The 19,930-nt window shown below is 38.6% G+C and overlaps 2 protein-coding genes across 3 annotated transcripts; one reads left to right on the top strand and one right to left on the bottom strand.

Moving 5' to 3' along the window:
- Nucleotides 1-608: 608 nt before the first annotated feature.
- On the bottom strand, nucleotides 609-4,681 carry irg1l (immunoresponsive gene 1, like). Of its 2 annotated transcripts, none has more exons than XM_065959012.1 (6): nucleotides 4,517-4,681; nucleotides 3,995-4,052; nucleotides 3,697-3,884; nucleotides 3,244-3,336; nucleotides 2,601-2,806; nucleotides 609-2,177 (listed from the first exon to the last, which is right to left on the bottom strand). In XM_065959012.1, the coding sequence occupies exons 1-6, from the start codon at nucleotides 4,532-4,534 to the stop codon at nucleotides 1,250-1,252; spliced, it is 1,491 nt and encodes a 496-aa protein (XP_065815084.1). In that variant the 5' UTR covers nucleotides 4,535-4,681; the 3' UTR covers nucleotides 609-1,249. The 2 variants fall into 2 exon arrangements, with proteins under 2 accessions (XP_065815084.1, XP_065815085.1); XM_065959013.1 differs by having other exon boundaries at nucleotides 619-2,177; nucleotides 3,995-4,049; nucleotides 4,517-4,675.
- Nucleotides 4,682-4,852: 171 nt separating this feature from the next.
- On the top strand, nucleotides 4,853-10,055 carry si:ch211-153b23.3 (uncharacterized). Its single transcript, XM_029280060.2, has 11 exons — nucleotides 4,853-4,968; nucleotides 5,932-6,117; nucleotides 6,202-7,707; nucleotides 7,790-7,882; nucleotides 7,967-8,071; nucleotides 8,190-8,299; nucleotides 8,397-8,588; nucleotides 8,732-8,894; nucleotides 9,009-9,174; nucleotides 9,358-9,452; nucleotides 9,545-10,055. Exons 2-11 carry the CDS (start codon nucleotides 5,961-5,963, stop codon nucleotides 9,628-9,630), a joined length of 2,673 nt encoding a protein of 890 aa, XP_029135893.2. The 5' UTR covers nucleotides 4,853-4,968; nucleotides 5,932-5,960; the 3' UTR covers nucleotides 9,631-10,055.
- Nucleotides 10,056-19,930: the final 9,875 nt, after the last annotated feature.

The raw sequence follows: 19,930 nt of genomic DNA, 5'->3' as shown, positions 1-19,930 counted from the left end.
CTCTTGTAATTTAACAGACCTAAAGTAGCTGCAACCGGACCTGTAGATCTTTGTGTACATCTTCTCCATTTAAATCTCTGGCCATTGATGTTTATCTTGATTTTTTAAAGTGAAACAGCTTATTGTTTTTATCCCAAACTTTGCAGGACTGTCTGTTGACTTTGTTTCTCTATTTCCAGAGAGACCCAGACTGCTTTAATAACATATTAAATGGTACCTTCTTAGAAACTTTATTAACTGTTCTTTTAAAATGCACTTCTTTTTTGATTGAAAAACAAACTCTGTCCTACTTCAAACTTGCGGAGTCTGGTTTCTGATGCTACATTAAGCAGAACAGTTACATGTTACAGGCCCCGACAGCTGTCTTTTTCCTCCTGGGCAGACTCTTACCAAACATTAACTTAAGACCACAGGCTGGAATGAGGAAAGGAGCTTCCTTTTCCCAGCAGTGCTTCACATCCACATTGCCACCTCTTGTTTACCCCTCTCCAAATTCTCACTTGAGAGCATAAGCATCTCATTGAAGCGTTGTATGCATAACAGTTACTATTTAACTTATTTTGCCCTGGAAATGTCGTGCTTGTCTCATCTTAAGGACACACCAAAGTTTGTCCTTCATGGAAAACTGTCTGCAAACCTCCACTCAGTTTTACACACACGCAGTTATCAGCAGAGATCAATCTAATGATAGAATAACGCTGTCCTTTGTGATTTTATTTGTCACTTGTTCAAAAAATATATATCCAGGGAAACCTTGCAGTGCAACACGTTATGTTGCTGTCATTTTAAGCATGTTGAAGCACTTGTTTAAGCACACACAGGAAAGGATGGGAGTTATTGCAAATACAGTGGAAAAACAGTGTTTTTAAGTAGTTTTATTCAAACAAACCAAAAATACAATAAGAAATTCTACATATGAGTAACAAAATAAAGGTTAACATTATTCAGAAACAAAAAAAAATACAAATTTAAAAACCTTTTAATAATCCATATCTTGGAGCAGAGGAAACAGTCTAATGTTTATAATTATGACAACAGCAATGTGTCTGACGTTCAGATTTAACTCTCCTTCATTTTCCTTCACAGGTTGTCATTTTACAATTCTTAAATTAAATCAAATATAATAATTAAGTAAGTCAATTCAGCACTACATAGATTCATTAAATAATTTGAATTACATTAGATTTTTACATTTTTACATTTACAATAATGCATTTTTTGTTGTTGCTTTGGTGTGTGTCTGCAGGGTTCATTGCAGCTGTGAGAGAAGGGCCCTGCAGTCCCCGAGTCTGTCCAGTTCCTCCACCTCTTCAATCAGCCTCTCCACCTTCTCTGATGGAAGAACCGAACCTGCGTTGTTTCTGAACTTCTTCCTCAGGCTTTCATTGGTCAGAGGGTTGCGCCAGTGACCATAGAAGGTGTCACAACGTCCCTTCAGAACGTCTCCACCAACAAGTGTCACTTGTACTTCGCCATACATGCGGTTAAAGTTAGCTGGGTTGTCTTGGGGATGCACCATGCGAACACGGCTCAGCAAAGCGTGAAGGTCAGGGCGACTGATGGCAGAGGGTGTGAAGGACTCAACAGTCACCTCTCCATCCAGGAGCGCAGTGCAGGCATTGAACTGGAAGGAGTGGCGTGCCTCATGTTCAGAGTCAGGGAAAGGCCTATTGATGTACTTTGATTTGGGAACTCTGAGCAGGATATCTTGGACCTGAGCTGGAGAAATAGTGCCAGGACCAAACCCAACAAGGAGCTTATGGACTGAGGCTGCAGCATCCGCCACCCAGTGCATCCCCAAATGGGCGGGAAAGCGCTTGAAACCCATGTCCTGCTCCTCTAATAGGAACATTAGGCCATCATTATTGGGGGACTCTAACGACTGCGGCTCATAATCTTCATAAAAGGCGTTGAAGCCAGCAACCCCAGAGACAGCATCCAGGACCAGAGGACTTGCCTCAAGACCTCTAGAGGCCAAAAGAGCAGCCTCCAGCCCTAAACGTGATGCATTACCTATGTGAAGGGGTTTGGACTGAGTGGCAGCATTAGCCATTGGCGCGCCTGATAGAGAAGCGGCTATTGCCAGGGCATGACTGCATTGAAAGTGATCCAAAGATAGGAGGTTTGCGCAGGCAGCTGCACTTCCCATGGTCCCCACCACACTGGGAGGGTGAAACCTGGTGGTTGAAGAAACAGAAAGGCTTTGGTCAGGGTGTTATGGAAAATTTCCCGCTTGTAAATAAATGAGGATATTTCAGCATCAGAAAAACAAGCAAATAACGTGGCAGGTCATTTTACCTGTGATTGCTAATTGCCACATACACCTTTCACAGCTCATTGACACCACTAAGCAGCTGCACATTACACTGCAGCAGCCTCCTTTTAAACTTCTGTACACTGCAGAGATCATCAGGGTCAAACATAGGATTCTTTAGACCCTGTGAACTGTGGACACTAGTTCTATTTATAGAATATAAATGTAACTATCCACTGAGGAACTGGTTTTATATCAGTCAAGTTATAACCCGATGAGACCAAATTAAGTGTAAAAAAACCTACAGCAATATTATAAGCCATTTATTACCAATATGGGTGCTCACCTTTTTGGGATGTTGTGGGCCTCATTAGAGAACCTCATCAGTCGGCCCTGGATCTCAATGCCGACGTTGAATGCCAGCAGGAAGTCCAGACCGCTAGGTTTGCTGTTAGCAGGCATCATGTCGCTTAGTGCTAACACAGCAGGAAGGACGGCTCCTGAGGGGTGAGTGGCAGGGTGCCATGTATCATCAAAGTCCATGGAGTGAGTCTGCAGAATAAAAAAAAACACATATTTTCAATGACCAACTTGTAGAGACCAACACATAGTTCATTTGATATATAAAAAAAACTTTCATTTGACTTTTAATAGAATTTCAATGAATCCAGTAAGAACATGCCCTTTCATTAAATAAAACAGGATCTCGCTACACCCATCTAATGTTTTTGTGACATGGAAAATTCCTCTTCCCCTTTTTCTATATACCAGGCTGAAAAAGCAGCTTGCAAAAATGAGTCAAGAAATGTTTGCAGACTTATTGCTGAATATATCTGCGGAAGAGTAATGTGAGGTCAATTCACTATTTTCATCCACGTCTCCTGTGCAGTCAGCTGCCCAGACAGTACCAAAGCTGAGAACAAAATATCTTTATTCATGGGTGTACTGGGGACTATCATGACCAATCTTTTCCACTAAAACAAACTCACCGCCACTCCGTTAACAAAAGCTGCCAGTGTCGGCGAGAGCCTCGTCCCCCTGCGTCCATACACAGAGCTGATGTCATCAGGAGCGTACATGTGCTGGAAGGGACCAAGACAGAGACAGGTAAACAACAAGGCCTTGTCAGATGATGGTTTACATGACAGTCACATGTTTTTTTTGTTAATATAAAATATACTTTAATTTAAAAAATCTTTGGAATATCACCTTTTAGTTGAAAAAGACACATATTTTGAGGTTACCAAACAAATTAAAAAAACGTGCCTGTTCCCGAGTAAGGCTCTTCATGATGAAACTTAGAATTAAAATAACTACATTTTTTTCACCTATCTCATCACTCTGCACACAGCTGAGTTACTCATGAGTAAATGTAAGGTCAAGCAATTGCTTTCATCAGTCTAATTGCATCATATCAGATAAGACCTTTCCTTGCGCCTCACCTGGCAGTGCTGCAGGGCCAGCTCAAACACGTCTGTTGTGCTGCCAAGCAGGCCAACTCCAATGCTGTCCAGCACCATCCTTTTGCTGCGGTGGAGAAGCAGAGAGGACAGGTGCTGGGGCTTCACTTCACTGATGAACTTCCCAAAGCTGGCTGTGACTGTTTCCTCTGGGGCTGGACGCTTTAAAACTGCAGGGGGAAAAAGAAAGTAAGGAGTGATTGAAGAAGAAATCTTCAGAGAGAAACATGTCTCCTTTGTTTTAGAAAATGATTGAGTTAAGTTGCAAAGTTTAGTGTACCTTCTGCTGCAGACTGATGCAGACTTCTGAGAGTGAATACTGGTCTGATGGATTTCTGCTGGACAAAAAGTGCAGAATATGTTCAAAACTGTAAAAACACATAGTGTTCTATATCACATTACTACATATTAGTTTTTTTTTTATGGAATCACAAATCCACTTCAGGTTTTTAACACACAGTGCTAGACTTGTGTGTTTTTGTCAGTCTCATGTATCATTAATCTACTCTGTACTTCTTTTGAAAGAGCTTTTGTGCTGCTGAGGAGACGCTGTAACAGGTGGTACAGTGTGTGTCATGTGTCGAACATTTGCTAAGACAAGAGAGTGCTTTAATATCCCCCACCATTAACTCACAAAAAACAGAAACTTTATTATAGTTTAAAAAAAAAAAAATAGAAATCAAGGCATGACAAGCTATTTACCTGTGTAAAAAAATAGCAAGATGTATGTCCTTGCAAATCATTTAATATTATTTTATTCACATTTTAATTTTAACTAAAAACCAAAAAGTGAAATCTTTACCTGTATTTTGGAGATCATGGCTTCAATCTCTTGTTTCTCCTCTTGTTTCTCTTTCTTCTTGATGCAGCTGGCTTGCAGTCAACAGCTTCTGATGGATGCTGATACTTTTCAGGTGAGAGTGTACCTGCCTTATATAGTCCAGGACTCAAAAAGGCTCCCAAGACTAACCTGGGAGGAACAAGGAACCAGAAATAACCTCAACCAAAAAATGTATCAGCTGAAGTTGAGGAATTTCCATGATGGTTATTGTCTTCATTGTCATAAACTACATCACCATCCTCAGAGGAGGAGGGGGAAAAGGAGCAGTGATGTCACCTCTTAGGTTGAAGGTAAATGGGGAAATGTTATTTCCCAACTCCTCCTACAACATCTACTCAAGCCTTATTTATGTGAAACCTTCAACCCTGCTTTAGAACATCTCAACACTTCACCTGTATGAGCATCTTCACCAGGTAAGACTTTTAGCTTTGATATTAGTTAGCAATAAGACTTTATTACATGTACATTTTGAATTGTTACAGTAAAAATGTATTTTGAACAGTTGTTTTCACATCTTTTGGAGTTGACTGATTATTTTAATGTAGTCATCAAATACTCACTTAGGCTTAAATATTCCTGTCATTACAGCAGCAAAGTTAAAAACAGCCTCCCTTTGTCTCTCTTCTTACGACTGTCATGCAGCTACAGTAGGTCAGCCCACTAATGACTGGGCAGGGCCACAGACTCTCAGCTTACTGTAAATGTTCAGGAAAGAGACAGACAAAAGCCTGAATATATTTGAACCCGTGAAGTGTTGAAACAAAACAAAACGTTTCGGAAATAAAAATATCTGTAGTGTACATGTGATATATTACAAACATAGCCTACTAGGTGTTTATATACAACAAGGATTAGGGCCATGTTAAAAAAAATATAATTGTTTTAAATTTCAAGATTAAACTCGTAAATTTACGAGAATAAAGTCGCAAATTTCCGACTTTAATCTCGTAAATGTACAACTTTAATTTCGAAATAAAAAATAAAAAAATTTATGTGGCCCCAATCCTCCGTCGTACTTATACATTCAAGACTAAATAAAAAAATAAGAAATTTCGCCATTTTATATGTATATGTATATGTGCTTTTTGAGTTACATATAAACCATAAATACACAGCTCAATCAGCAGCGTCGGTTCAGCAGACTCCCCTCTGCATGACTCATTTGAACGTCTTTTCATTCATACATTCATTTGGGCTTCTTGTAAACCTCGGGTGCGTGGCTCCATCTTCTTCACCATCTTCTACACTCTTATCTTCTTTTGGCGCGGTGGTAATATTTGAATTAATCATAGACTGCTACCGCTAAAGACACTGAAGTGAATCCTCTTAACACATTATCATAACAGTTGTTTGAGTGATTTGTTTATGTGTTTTAGTGAAACTGAAGTTTGACACAAAAGACACAATGGCAACACCAGATGGTTTCCCAGCCAGTTTCTATGGAGAACCAGGAGTGTTGGGAATGTTGTCCAATGGGATCAGTGCATTCCTCGTACTTCTGCAAAACTTCAATACAGCGCATACAGGCAATGAACCAGTAGGAGTAGAGAACATACTTGCAGGTAAAACTTGTATCCAAAAATCAGCAAAATATTACATATAATAAAAATGTCTTAATGATTTGAATTCCATTTCTGATCCATTAGGTGTTCATCTCATCCTGATTGGTGGCATTTGTCAACTGGTGGCTGGACTGCTCTCCTTTAGAAAATATGACCACTTGAGTGGAACCGCCTTCATTGGCTACGCTGCTCTTTGGGGCAGTTATGGAGCCACCAGAATCTACTTTGGTGCATTTACCAAAACTACAACAATATCATCCATGATGATTAACAATTTGTCCCTGTCCAATGACACAATGTTCAACATGTATTCTAATACCACCACAGAGATCCCTCTTAGCCATTTAAGCCAGTCTATTAAAGAGTCAGCCATCGCGGGTCTGGTCCCATATATCCTCCTTTCATCTGTCCTTGCCTTCTGCTCTGCCACTGTCAACTACATTATGCCTTTTGTTTTTGGTGCCATCACTTTCACCTTGGTTTTTGAAGCAATCAGTCTGGTATCTAGCTCTTGGGCTCTTGTGGTATCTGGTGTTTTGGAGTTGCTCATTTTGCTTTTTGCCATCTATGGTTCAGCTGCACTACTCCTAAAAGGTCTGACTCAACGTCTTATACTCAGAGGCTTCGGAACCCCCCTCTTTAACGTTCTCCTGCTTGGGACCCCTAGTTCAGCAAGTGCAAAGAGCATTGGCCAAGAGATGAAGAAAAACACCAAATATGCCGAGCCCATGGCTTTGGGTTTCTTCTGTGACACTGTTTCCGCATTCATTTTTGCTTTCTACAGCTTCGGTTACATGAAGTCCTTTGGTGTGGGAGCTGCGTGGGTCTCAATCATCTCAGTCGCTCAGCTGTTCTCCAGCTACTACGCTCATCTACGCCAAGACTGCTACCACACCACTAAGTTTGGTCTACATGCCACATACTGGCTGATCAAGGCTTGGGATGAGTTTGTGGTATCTGTTCTGCTTGATGGGGACAGCAAAGTAGTCTCAGGGAGGGAAACGATGGTGGGAAATTGGTTCTTTGTGATGGCAGGTTTGGTGCTTTGCATGGGAAGTCTGACCACAGATGTCTTTGAGCTGATCCACAACATGTTGTTTGTCCTGCTCACAGTCTCGACAATCCCCCAGATCCCCCTCGAGGGATACTATATCTTCTTTGGCGTAGCTTCCTCTTTGTTCACTGCAGCCTCCCTGTATGGTACCTTCTCCCGTCTTATCAACACCATAGCAGAGAAGTCTCTGATCCCTGTAGGACCACAGCCTGTCTCCACTGACCGGTTCAAGAAGGCATTGGGTTGCATCAAAGCCAAGACGAGGGACCTCAATGTTCTCCCCAAAGAAGACCAGGCTTCAGATGCCTTATTTTACATTTTAAATGGGGTTGCAGCTCTATCAGCTCTTCATGCAAGTTCATCGAGAAATAATCCTACTTTTCTCCACCTGACCGTACCCTGGGTCCTCATCTCTGGAGCCATCATGCAAGTCTACGTCAGCCGGCTGCAGGTCACAGGAGGGGGCCGCTTTGGTTCAGTCATCTCATCAATATATGTGGCTGTATGGGCAACCTGGACCTGGTTTAGGTTTGCAGGTATGTTGATACTAATCTTATTAAATTGAGACTTTTACAGACTTAAATACACAAAAATCTGATCAGAGTTTTTCTCCTTTAGGTAACCTGCTTCAGCATTCCCCAGAAACAGCCTATGCATTTACAGCCGGAGCCATCGCTCTGCTGGTCATTAATGCTTTCCTCGTGCTGATTGGTAAGATAGACAACAGCATTATTTTGAACAAAATATTCGATCAATAAGTTTGTAAACTTCTTCAATTCTTCTTTCTTGAGACAGCTGCCTATAGGAACCTGGTTTTGCTGTTTCTAACAGCGGTGATGGAGATCGTCCTGGTGTGTTTCCTGCTTTCTACACTGCAACGACTACCATATGAGCTAGAGAGTAGGTTTAGACAATGATCCACATTTTTCATTTATTGAATCTAAACTCTGACTCAATGTAAATAAACATGAGATCTTTACAATTTCAATTTAACATGTACCAAATCTCTTCTTCACAGTGGCCATGCTTGCACTATTTTCAATTATTTGTATATATGGAGCTCTGGCTTCACTGCTGAACTGCATCTTCTCCCAGAGACTGCTGCCTATGGGTCCTCTGCTAATCAAGGTAGCATTTTTAGAGACTTCTCTTGCACTCCTGTCCCAATTCTATATTCATCTGTTATTTCTTTGAATAACTTTCCTCCCTCTGTGCCCTTACTCAGGAGGATGTGAAGCAGGTTTTTTCCGCAGAGCTGCCCTGTCCTGTGGCTAACTCTCGACTCACTAGCGGTCTCTTGAAGATTGCTGGCCTCCTGGAAGAGGGAGGAGTGTGTGGTATTCCAACTGACACTGTGTATGCACTTGCTGCCTCTTGCAAGAATCCTCAAGCTATAGAAAAAATCTACAACATTAAAGTAAGAATAAATAATAATAAAATAATAAACCAGTAGATGATATTATTTAAAAATGTGAAAGGACATCAATCATTAAATCCACTTTCACCATTGTGTTTATGTGATGTGAGAGTCATCAACCTGCTATCCATTAAATGATCCAGGACAGACCAGCAGAGAAGCCCATCTGTATTTGCATCTCTAATGTGGAGCAGCTGGTGGCAGCCAAGCCTCCCTTCAGTCCTCTGCTGTGGCAGTTTATGAGGAATGTTTATCCAGGAGGCATCAGCTGCATCGTCAGTAAAGGAGACTGGCTCTTCAGACTGGGTAAACTGTTCTCAGCTGTATACATGCTGAGATACTTAGTTCAATTAAAGTATTTCATTTTATTTTAAGTATTTATCCATGATCAGTAGTGACCTTTTGATTCCTCTTGTGCAGGAGTTGGACCAGCTTATGACCGAGTAGGCACCCAAGATAGCATCATGATCCGTGTCCCTGATCACACTGTGACTGGTCACCTGTGTGACATCACCGGACCCCTTGCTATTACCTCAGCCAATCCCAGCGGAGAGCCTGACAGCACTCACCACAGCATGGTCATCAGGTGGGTGCCTTTAAAAAAAAAAAAAAAATCCTCTTAACCTTCTACTACACAACACCACAAAACAAATTAGGCAGGAGAGAGGTTTACAAACTGTCACTGTGCAGCAGAATGAACTGACTAAACGTTATTGTGTTTTTGACACATGCATCATTTTACTAATACACCCTCTTTTTTTGGCCACAGTCGACTGGGACACAAGATCCAGGGGATTCTGTGTGATGGAGATTCAAATGAAGTTGTTGCTTCCACTGTGGTCAACTGCCTGAAGATTGATGAAGGTAGAACACCACAATATTTAGAATAAATCTTCTCTTTTTTGTATGTTTTAAAAGGTAAATTGTTACTCAAGCTTGTCATCTTCTTTCCACAGGGACCATCACCATTGTGAGGGAAGGCTGTGTCCCTGCAGTAAAAGTGCGACAGATCTTTGACAGAGTGAAAGCCACTATGCTTTAAAAAACAGCTTTTCCAGCTCCTCCATTTCCTATTAATAATCTCACAGAAGCTCTATGAACAATATGAGAAAGACAGAGTGAAAGGTAGAATGAGATGGTTGTAAATATCCATAACTGTGGATGTCTTCTCAAGTGTAATACAAATTAAACATTTGTTTCTTAGTTGCTTAGCTGTATCATTCAGGCAAAAAAATAAAAATCAACTGTATGAACTTTGATGTTTAGTTTTGTTTATATGAAATAATATTTGAATATCCTCATGGACTGTTATTGCATATACATGTAAAAAACCAAGACATTGTATGCAGACATGAATTTCAGATTATTTCTTCAACCAAAGGATGTACATTTCTCACCCTGTATATGTATTTAAACTGTACATTATCTGTTGAAGAAAATCTAAAATAAAAAATATATTTTTTTACAGATGTTGTGTAACCTTTGTGTCCTTTAAGGGAATCCCAGTTTATAAGTAGAGAAATGCTCTGTCAGTTAAAAACATGCTTTAATATGACCTAACCCTAACTGTAACAGTAAATATAAAAACACTTTAATGAATATAATGCACAGTTTAGGATGTGTGAAGCTGTACTTTATTATAGCTGCTGTTACCTGTGATGAACTGCTCAACAACAACTACATTACTCTCCCAAGGACCAATTCATAATTAAGGTTATGGGGCGACTTTGGCTCAATGGTGGAGTCGGTCCTTTAACAGAAATGTGGTGGTTTGATCCTCAGCTCCTGCATTCACATGACGAAGTGTACTTGGCCAAGACACTAAACCCTAAATTGTTCCTGTTGCTATGTCAGCAGCATATGAATGTGTATGAATAGAGTTAATACTGAGGGACACTTTACAGCAACCTCTGACATCAGAGTGTGAATGGGTAAGTGTGACGAGTGGTATAAAAAGCCCTTTGAGTAGTCAGAGGACTAGAAAAGCGCTTTACAATCTCATGCACATTTACCATTTCACTCAAGACACTTAACAAAAAGTGTAGGTCTAGACTGTATGTGTTACATTACTTACAAAGACCCAACATTAAGCCACCATGAGCCATATTTAGAGAGTGTACAGTAGATACCGCAATGCAGGGCAGCATTCTGGCAGCGTAGTTCCAGAGGGGTTAAACAGCACTACAGTATATACTATAAAAGTACCATAAAAGTTAACATGATCTCTTTGTGTTCGCAGATGTACTATGCTGACCTCAATCATCTTTTGCCCTCAATAAATGATAAAGCTTTATTCCTTATAATGTGAATCAACAGTCAGGTATGCGTTACAATCCTGGGAGAGGTTAGAATCTTGATGTTTTGATGTGGGTGTGAATAACAGAAATTCTCAAAATAGTAAGTCTTTCAAAAAGGAAGCTTGGGGCGCTGGTTGCTCAGTGGTTAGTGGGCGCTCAATGTATGGAGGCTATGGTCTTCCAAGTGGGCGGCCCAGGTTCAAATCCAGTGGCTCCATGTCATTACCCACTCTCTCTCTCCTTGATTTCCAGCTCCATCCACTGTCCTATCTCTCTATTAAAGGCACAAAAAGCCCAAAAATAAATGTTTAAAAAAGAAGCTTAATTTTCAGGAAAATATGTTGGATTCAGGATCACAGTGCTAAAGATAATATTGTATAATTCTCTCGCACCCTCTGGATGCAGACATGTGCAAACTTGGTGGGTGGTTTGCAAACAAAGCTAAGAAGCTTAATCCCCAGGAATTTATTTACACGGAAACAATCTATATGTCCCTTTGAAAAGCCTTAAGAAATATATGCTTAAAAAAAAATACTTTTTTTAAATTTAAGGCTAAAACTCAATATCTTTCTTCCAGCATAGCAGAAAATGTTTCAACTTTATGATGGAGCACAATATTCAGAAATGTCTAATAACTTTTTGTAATCTCAGTGTTATTTATTTTACACAAACAAAACTTCAAACGTGTAATTTAGATATTTTCCCTCAAAAATCGCTGTATAAGTATTTGAAAGATGATGATAGGTTTATGTGTATTGACAAGTATCCTTACGGTATATTAAGTAAACCAAGAAAGAACAATAAACATATTGTGTGATACGTAGATGACCAGTATCACAACATAGGCCACTCTCAAGCTCAGCACCCTCAATCAATGAGTGACTTAACCTATGTTCAATGATTTATTTATACAACAGGTCACTGTGGCAATTCTAAAAAATATTCACATTAGAGGCCATGTAAAAGATGTAGCAAGAAAAGGTTGAACAGTCACACAATGGAGCAGGAAGTATTTTCAGAAGAAATAAAAAATCCTTAAACAAAAGCATTTACTGTCTTAGACTCAGGAAACAACAATGACTTCATTTAAGCTATCAATGAAAGGCATTTGAAAAAGTGATACATGACCCGATACTGAATGTATTTATTCTGGCATCACGTTCTCATCTAATACAGATTTGCAGAGATGCACCTGTTCTCTATGTGTGTGAGTTACCCTAACCCACGCTCCATCATTCAATTGTTCCCGTTGCTATGTCAGCAGCATATGAATGTGTATGAATAGAGTTAATACTGAGGGACACTTTACAGCAACCTCTGACATCAGAGTGTGAATGGCTAAGTGTGACGAGTGGTATAAAAAGCCCTTTGAGTAGTCAGAAGACTAGAAAAGTGCTTTACAATCTCATGTACATTTACCATTTCACTCAAGACACTTAACAAAAAGTGTACGTCTAGACTGTATGTGTTACATTACTTACAAAGACCCAACATTAAGCCACCATGAGCCATATTTAGAGAGTGTACAGTAGATACCACAATGCAGGGCAGCATTCTGGCAGCGTAGTTCCAGAGGGGTTAAACAGCACTACAGTATATACTATAAAAGTACCATAAAAGTTAACATGATCTCTTTGTGTTCGCAGATGTACTATGCTGACCTCAATCATCTTTTGCCCTCAATAAATGATAAAGCTTTATTCCTTATAATGTGAATCAACAGTCAGGTATGCGTTACAATCCTGGGAGAGGTTAGAATCTTGATGTTTTGATGTGGGTGTGAATAACAGAAATTCTCAAAATAGTAAGTCTTTCAAAAAGGAAGCTTGGGGCGCTGGTTGCTCAGTGGTTAGTGTGCGCTCAATGTATGGAGGCTATGGTCTTCCAAGTGGGCGGCCCAGGTTCAAATCCAGTGGCTCCATGTCATTACCCACTCTCTCTCTCCTTGATTTCCAGCTCTATCCACTGTCCTATCTCTCTATTAAAGGCACAAAAAGCCCAAAAATAAATGTTTAAAAAAGAAGCTTAATTTTCAGGAAAATATGTTGGATTCAGGATCACAGTGCTAAAGATAATATTGTATAATTCTCTTGCACCCTCTGGATGCAGACATGTGCAAACTTGGTGGGTGGTTTGCAAACAAAGCTAAGAAGCTTAATCCCCGGGAATTTATTTACACGGAAACAATCTATATGTCCCTTAAGAAATATATGCTTAAAAAAAATACTTTTTTTAAATTTAAGGCTAAAACTCAATATCTTTCTTCCAGCATAGCAGAAAATGTTTCAACTTTATGATGGAGCACAATATTCAGAAATGTCTAATAACTTTTTGTAATCCCAGTGTTATTTATTTTACACAAACAAAACTTCAAACGTGTAATTTAGATATTTTCCCTCAAAAATCACTGTATAAGTATTTGAAAGATGATGATAGGTTTATGTGTATTGACAAGTATCCTTACGGTATATTAAGTAAACCAAGAAAGAACAATAAACATATTGTGTGATACGTAGATGACCAGTATCACAACATAGGCCACTCTCAAGCTCAGCACTTTGAACGAAATGCTAACGAAACCGTGCTGGGTACATGCTAACAATGAAAACCTGCCAACTTATTTTTAATTGTTAGCATGCTAAATTTTTTCAGTTAGCATGTTATTACTTTTCTAGGTATTAGTTTTAAAGGCAGGTGGAGGTCCAACCAACAGACTCACATTTAAATCCAAATAGAGTCCACATTTCAGAGCAAATGAAGATGCTGATGATAAATACAGATAGAAATAAATTCAGCAGAGAAGGCTAAGGGGTAGCAATAAGAGAGAAAACAGAGATGAAACACATTTTATGAATTTGGAACAATTGACGTTTAAAAGAACCTGTTAACTGTCAGCCCAGAAAACCTTTCAAAAAAGGCTCCTAGAGTTTGGCTGTATCTTTAGACTTGTTTCTGGTAAGATATTATTTAATGTGATTACAAAATGATTTCTCCTTGGCTTTGAGTTTTATTTATAGTAACAGGAAGAAAGATAAAGTGGAAGTGGCAGGAAGTGTTTTCAGAAAGACAATACATCAAAAGCAAATACTGTCATAGAGTCATGAAACAACTGAAAGGTATTTGAAAAAACTGAAGATGTGATTCATTCTGGTAACGCATTCTCAGACACATAACTGTTGATTATCTAATACAGTTACAGAGAGCCATTTGTTTTCTACATGTGTGTACGAGTGACCCTAAGCCTCACTCCATCTCTAATTTGAGTCAGTTAAAGTAATACAAATTGAATTTCCACTCAAATCTCATCAATGAGCATATTTCTGTCCATCTTATAGTCAGCCTCTGAGCAGCACAGACAGAACTCTTTACCTTCAATCTCACCTGAGCTAAGTGTTCCTCATCTTGAAAATCAGGCTATGGAGCCATTATGAAACCAATCAATTATCTTTCCAGTCCTTTACTTTTCACCTTATCTGCATGATGAATACTTATTGATCACAATAACTATTATGCTGATCGCAATTGAAGCTCAACAGTCACTCTCCTGTGACAGAGAAGTCCTCGGATACTTTGTTGGATGATCATACACGTGGTTTGTAAAAACAGATTTTAGTGTGTCCATGAAGAGAGGACCAGTCAGCAGTTCAGTCTAAACTTAATCGGATTGAACATCATTACGGGTTTTCATTAAGACAAGCGTGATTATTTATATGACATTTACAAGTGAGGGTGGTTTTGAACATGATAGAAAATAAGAATTATGAATGAAACTGATCAACCTTTAAATGGGCCTTTCTAGAGGCATTCAATTGTTGATAAATTACTTATAAAGAAAACCAAACAGCATGAACAGAAGTCAGGAGCGTCAAAGCCCTGTCAAAATGTTTATATTGTTGTCATGGAGACAACAAGATACCCTTGGAGTGAAACACATCAGGAAACAGTTTGAAAATGCAAGAAAAGGTTGAACAGTCACACAATGGAGCAGGAAGTATTTTCAGAAGAAATAACAAATCCTTAATCAAAAGCATTTACTGTCTTAGACTCAGGAAACAACAATGACTTCATTTAAGCTATCAATGAAAGGCATTTGAAAAAGTTATACATGACCCGATACTGAATGTATTTATTCTGGCATCACTTTCTCAGTTACATAACTGTTTATTCTCTAATACATATGCAGAGATCCACCTGTTTTCTTCGTATCTGTGTGTGGGTGACACTAACCCTCGCTCCATCTTTAATTGAGTCAGTCACTGTGATAAACTTTGTATTTTTTCTCATCAATAAGGCATATTAGTACAGACGGCTCCCTGATTTACTCTCAATCTCACCTGAGCAAAGTTCACCTCAGCTTGAAATTCATAGTTACACAGAGGCAGGCTTTGAGGCCATTATGAAACCAAGTGTAAAACATGTTCTTTCCAATCCTTCACTTTACAACTTATCAACAAGATGAATACTGAAAACAATAAGTATTGTAACTGGTAGACCAATCTTGGACAGTTTCATCAGCACAAAGGTGAAAAATGCAATTGTATAATGAGGCTATATAATGTAGCCTATATAAATGGTAAATAAAACTGGTCCGAGAATTGAACCTTGGGGAGCTCCCTTTGTAATAAGATTGAAGATTAAAAGATCAATAAGGAATTAACATGATGATTTATTCTTCAATACTTAAAATGTCATTTAGTCACTCAATAAAAAAACATGATTATCAATTGTTTAATTTTTCTCATGCACTTCTTGAAGGACAGGCCTTTGTGGTTTCACGTTATGTAATGTCAGGAATCTCAAATGATGGACTTTTTAAGAGTAAGATAAACTGACATTAAACATTTACATTGCCAGATTTTTTATTAATGAATACATTTAAATATCCCCTTTTAAAACTAAAAGACAAAATACAAAACAAATAGAATACTAAATGTTATATAAAGTCTGGGTTTCTGTTGTAGACAGCTTATAGGTGTTTCTAATTGTTCTTGTGAACTAGAGCAGTTATTTATAAATTATGAGCGATTATCTTTACTTTTGATTGAAATGAAACCCTTTTCATATTTCTTTCAGATAATTTTTTAATGTTTTTTTTGTTGTGCAATACACATTAAAGAGCATTTAGGAATTACTCAGTCTGTACAACATCATTAACGTCATCATTTTGGTTATAATGTTCATCATGCCCTCAATCAATGAGTGACTTAACCTATGTTCAATGATTTATTTATACAACAGGTCACTGTGGCAATTCTAAAAAATCTTCACATTAGAGGCCATGTAGCATTGAATAATTGATCTATTAGCTATTACCTTTTCTTAGTGTTTAATCATCCATATTCTTATGTCCCTAGTATCATTTCCGATTCAAGTTGTTTGTGCATTAAGGGGTTAATCATTTGCTTTTTACTTTCCTTTACAGTAACAGAAGAAGTCAGGAAGTATTTTGTACTTGTAAGTGTTACGGTTCGGTGTGTAAAACAACGAGTAGAGGTGGACCCAAGTGCAGAATAAACTAAAAGTCTCTAATAAACAAAAAGGCAAACAAAAACTACTTCTAAGATTCAACAAAAAACACAAGGATCAAAAACAGGTAGCCACAGAGGCGCACGAGCAAAAACTGACAGACCAAGGAACAACATACCACAACATACAATGAACTGACACAGGAAGGAAGAAACACAGAGGCTAAATAGACACAGGGGTCATCAAACACAGGTGAGACTAACAAGACACAGGTGAGGACAATCAGGGCAATCACACTGGGAAACACACAGGCAGGAATACAAGAAACACAGAGGACAACTACCAACTAAATCATGAAACACTAAAAACACACAGAACTCAAGAATGAACAAAACACACTTGAACAAGAAGAAACACTAAACACTGAAAAACAAAACTAAAAAAAGACCAAATCATAACAGTAAGGTTATTATATTGTTCTTGGTATTGGCTCTTTTTCCAGTCCCTTTCCTGGAAGAGGTGGGGTTTTGTAGTGTTATTATGGTGCTGAAGGTTATGTTACATAGCCTACATCCCTTTATTCCCTCAACTGTGTAAAGTTGGTGGGCGGTTTGCAAACAAAGCGCTATCCACTGGAATTTCATTACGTACCTTTATATGAACATAAAGAGATGTCACTTGAAAAGACACAAAAATATCTGTCCCACAAGGCTCTCGATAGCTTGGACTACAGACTAATACGTTTTTCCAAAAAGTATTAATTTTAATTTACAAGATCGTACTCTGGAACTTGTTCTAAAAGAGAAGAAAGATTATTCCCCCAGACTTCACTTTAAATCACTTTGATTTAGGCGGAAATGTCTGTGACCTTGTCCTATTTAAAGTAAGATTTCAATACCTGTTTTTACTAAAGGTAATGACATTCCTGCACTGCAAGTATATCCATACCCATCAACAGTACAAACTCATCACACACTCCCGGTCTTCACCTCCACAGCCAGAGGCCGTCTTCCACACACTTCTATCCGCCCTAGGAGCTCTCAAAGGCAGACAAACTCATCACACACTCCTGCTCTCAGCCAGTGCCTGCCGACACTGTCGTTTGTAGGATGGAGAATGAATACAGACACACAGACTCCTTCACAGACTTTCACATGTGTATAACCACTTACCACCTCTGTAAACATTATGCTGGTAAATATCCAGTGTTTCGCAGCTGATGATGATGCTCGTTTGTGTACGTACGAGGACGTATGACGAGCACTCGAGGGAGAGTGAGCAACAGGTTACTGGTGTAGTTTGCCTAACAGCCATGCGGTATCGCTACGAATGCAGTATTTTTGAACGTTACATATAGCCCCTTTAAGATGTCAATTCAAGGCATTTGAAAAAGTCTCGCCACTGAATGTATTTATTCTGGCATCACGTTCTCAGTTACATAACTGTAGATTATCTAATACAGATTTGCAGAGATGCACCTGTTCTCTATGTGTGTGAGTTACCCTAACCCACGCTCCATCATTCATTTGAGTCAGTCACTGTGATAAACTTTGTATTTTTTCTTTTTTTTACTACAATGAGCATATTTGTACTATGGAGAATTAGGGCCACCTAAACATTTTTTTTTTTAAATCTAAAATTTCAAGATTAAACTCATACATGTACTATTTTAATCTTTAATTCAGAATCTTAATTCTTCTAATTCACGAGTCTAATCTCAAAATTTTAGATTTTTTTTTTATTTTACATGGCCCTAATCCTCGTTGTATATTAGTACAGACGGCACCCTGATTTACTCTCAATCTCACCTGAGCAAAGTCCACAAGACCTTGAAATTCATAGTTATACTGAGGCAGGCTTTGGGGCCATTATGAAACCAACTGTAAAACATGTTCTTTCCAATCCTTCACTTTACAACTTATCAACATGATGAATACTGATAACAGTAAGTGTTATGTTGAGCTCAAAGCCCAAATGTAATTTTCCCATGACAGAGAAGTCACAGGAAAATGTGTTGAATGAGCTTACTTGTGTTTAATGAACTTCAAACATATTTGACTGCTGTCAGTTTGTCCAGTCAGTAAGAGCAACCCTCCTTCCAGTCATCTCCAGTCCATCTCATCAGAGACCAGGTTCAGCTCTCTTACTTCATGGCCACAAACAGTGTCTTGGCTCCATTGTGGGGGGGGGGGGGTTACTCGATCCTGTTCACAGCTTACTACCCCTTTTAAATACATGAAGACATCATCTGGGGTCTAATCGCCAATGACATGGAACATTTCTTGTGCTTTCTAAACTTGTAAAATATATAATAAATAAGAATTCACTTTTAATGAAGTCTCTCCTGATTTAAATGAAATTATTGTCTGGTTACAACCGGACACGGAATACTGACATTGTTAATCACAAAAGAGGCTCACAACATGACATCACAGACGTCATGAATAAAAACATGTTAATATCACTTCAGAAAAAAAAAGAATTACACTTAGGGATATCTTTATTTGGTTTCATGTAATTAAACATCATGGTTTGTATTTTCAAAGCCATGCACACTGGCACAGGTTTTTTTAATAACTGTCTAATCTGATTGTTTTTTTATAACTCTGTGAGGAATGAACATTACTTAAAGCAATTTAAAAGCAGTTCCACTTGCAGTGGTTTCTCAACTTTTTCTGCTGGGCACCACTTTCATTGACTCATTTATATTAAAGGCCCCCTAACCCTCACAAAATACACAGTGACTCATGAAAATACATCCATGAACACTAAAACACACTTTAAAACACATCATTTGCTTACAAGCTACATCTTTAAGAGTGTTTGAAACATTGTTGAAACAAAAGAATAGCAATTTTAGTGTGACAAATACTGAAAAAAAAACAACAAGACCTGTTCACAGATGAAAAAATTGAAACTGACACTAACATATTTACATATAACAACAAAAATGTAGCATAACACAGTTTCTCAAAAATGACTGATCTGACTATTCCAAGGCATCTGAACTTGTTGGGCTTCATGCTGTCAGGAGCAGCTGATGAATACTACGCACTGTGGTCTCTCTTCAGGTGAAGCATAGGGGAAGCTATAACTGGTCATATTTTCTTCTTTTTTTTTAACCTTTACTTAACCAGATAAAGAACCCATTGAGATCAGGATCTCTTTCACAAGGGTGACCTGGCCAAGAGGTCAGCAGCACATGTCAAAAGAAAAGTTACAATTAAGTGACAGTATAGCTTAACAATATAGTGTTTTCAATAAAAAGAAAGTGTGGGAGCTGTGACACAACAATAAAACAACAATTTAAGATTTTTAAAACACAGGCACTGTTCAATGGTCCCACGCTGTCTGTCCCTCAAGATATAACAGAAAGCTCCAAGTGGAATAAGTTCAGGGAGTTTTAATTCAGTCCGTAGAGTATTCCATGCCGAGGGGGCAGCAAAGCTGAAAGCTCTTTTTTCCTAATTCAGTCCTTACCCGAGGAGCAGATAGAACAAGTGCAGTACAAGAATGCAGGGCATAGCGACTGCTTGTTCTCCGTAATAAAGCACAAATATAAAGGAATCAAGCCTAAAA

Source organism: Labrus bergylta, chromosome 9 (assembly GCF_963930695.1).
Source record: "Labrus bergylta chromosome 9, fLabBer1.1, whole genome shotgun sequence".
Lineage (NCBI taxonomy): Eukaryota > Metazoa > Chordata > Actinopteri > Labriformes > Labridae > Labrus > Labrus bergylta.
Note: the sequence above shows the minus strand (reverse complement) of the source record. Positions and strands in the feature narration are given on the sequence as shown.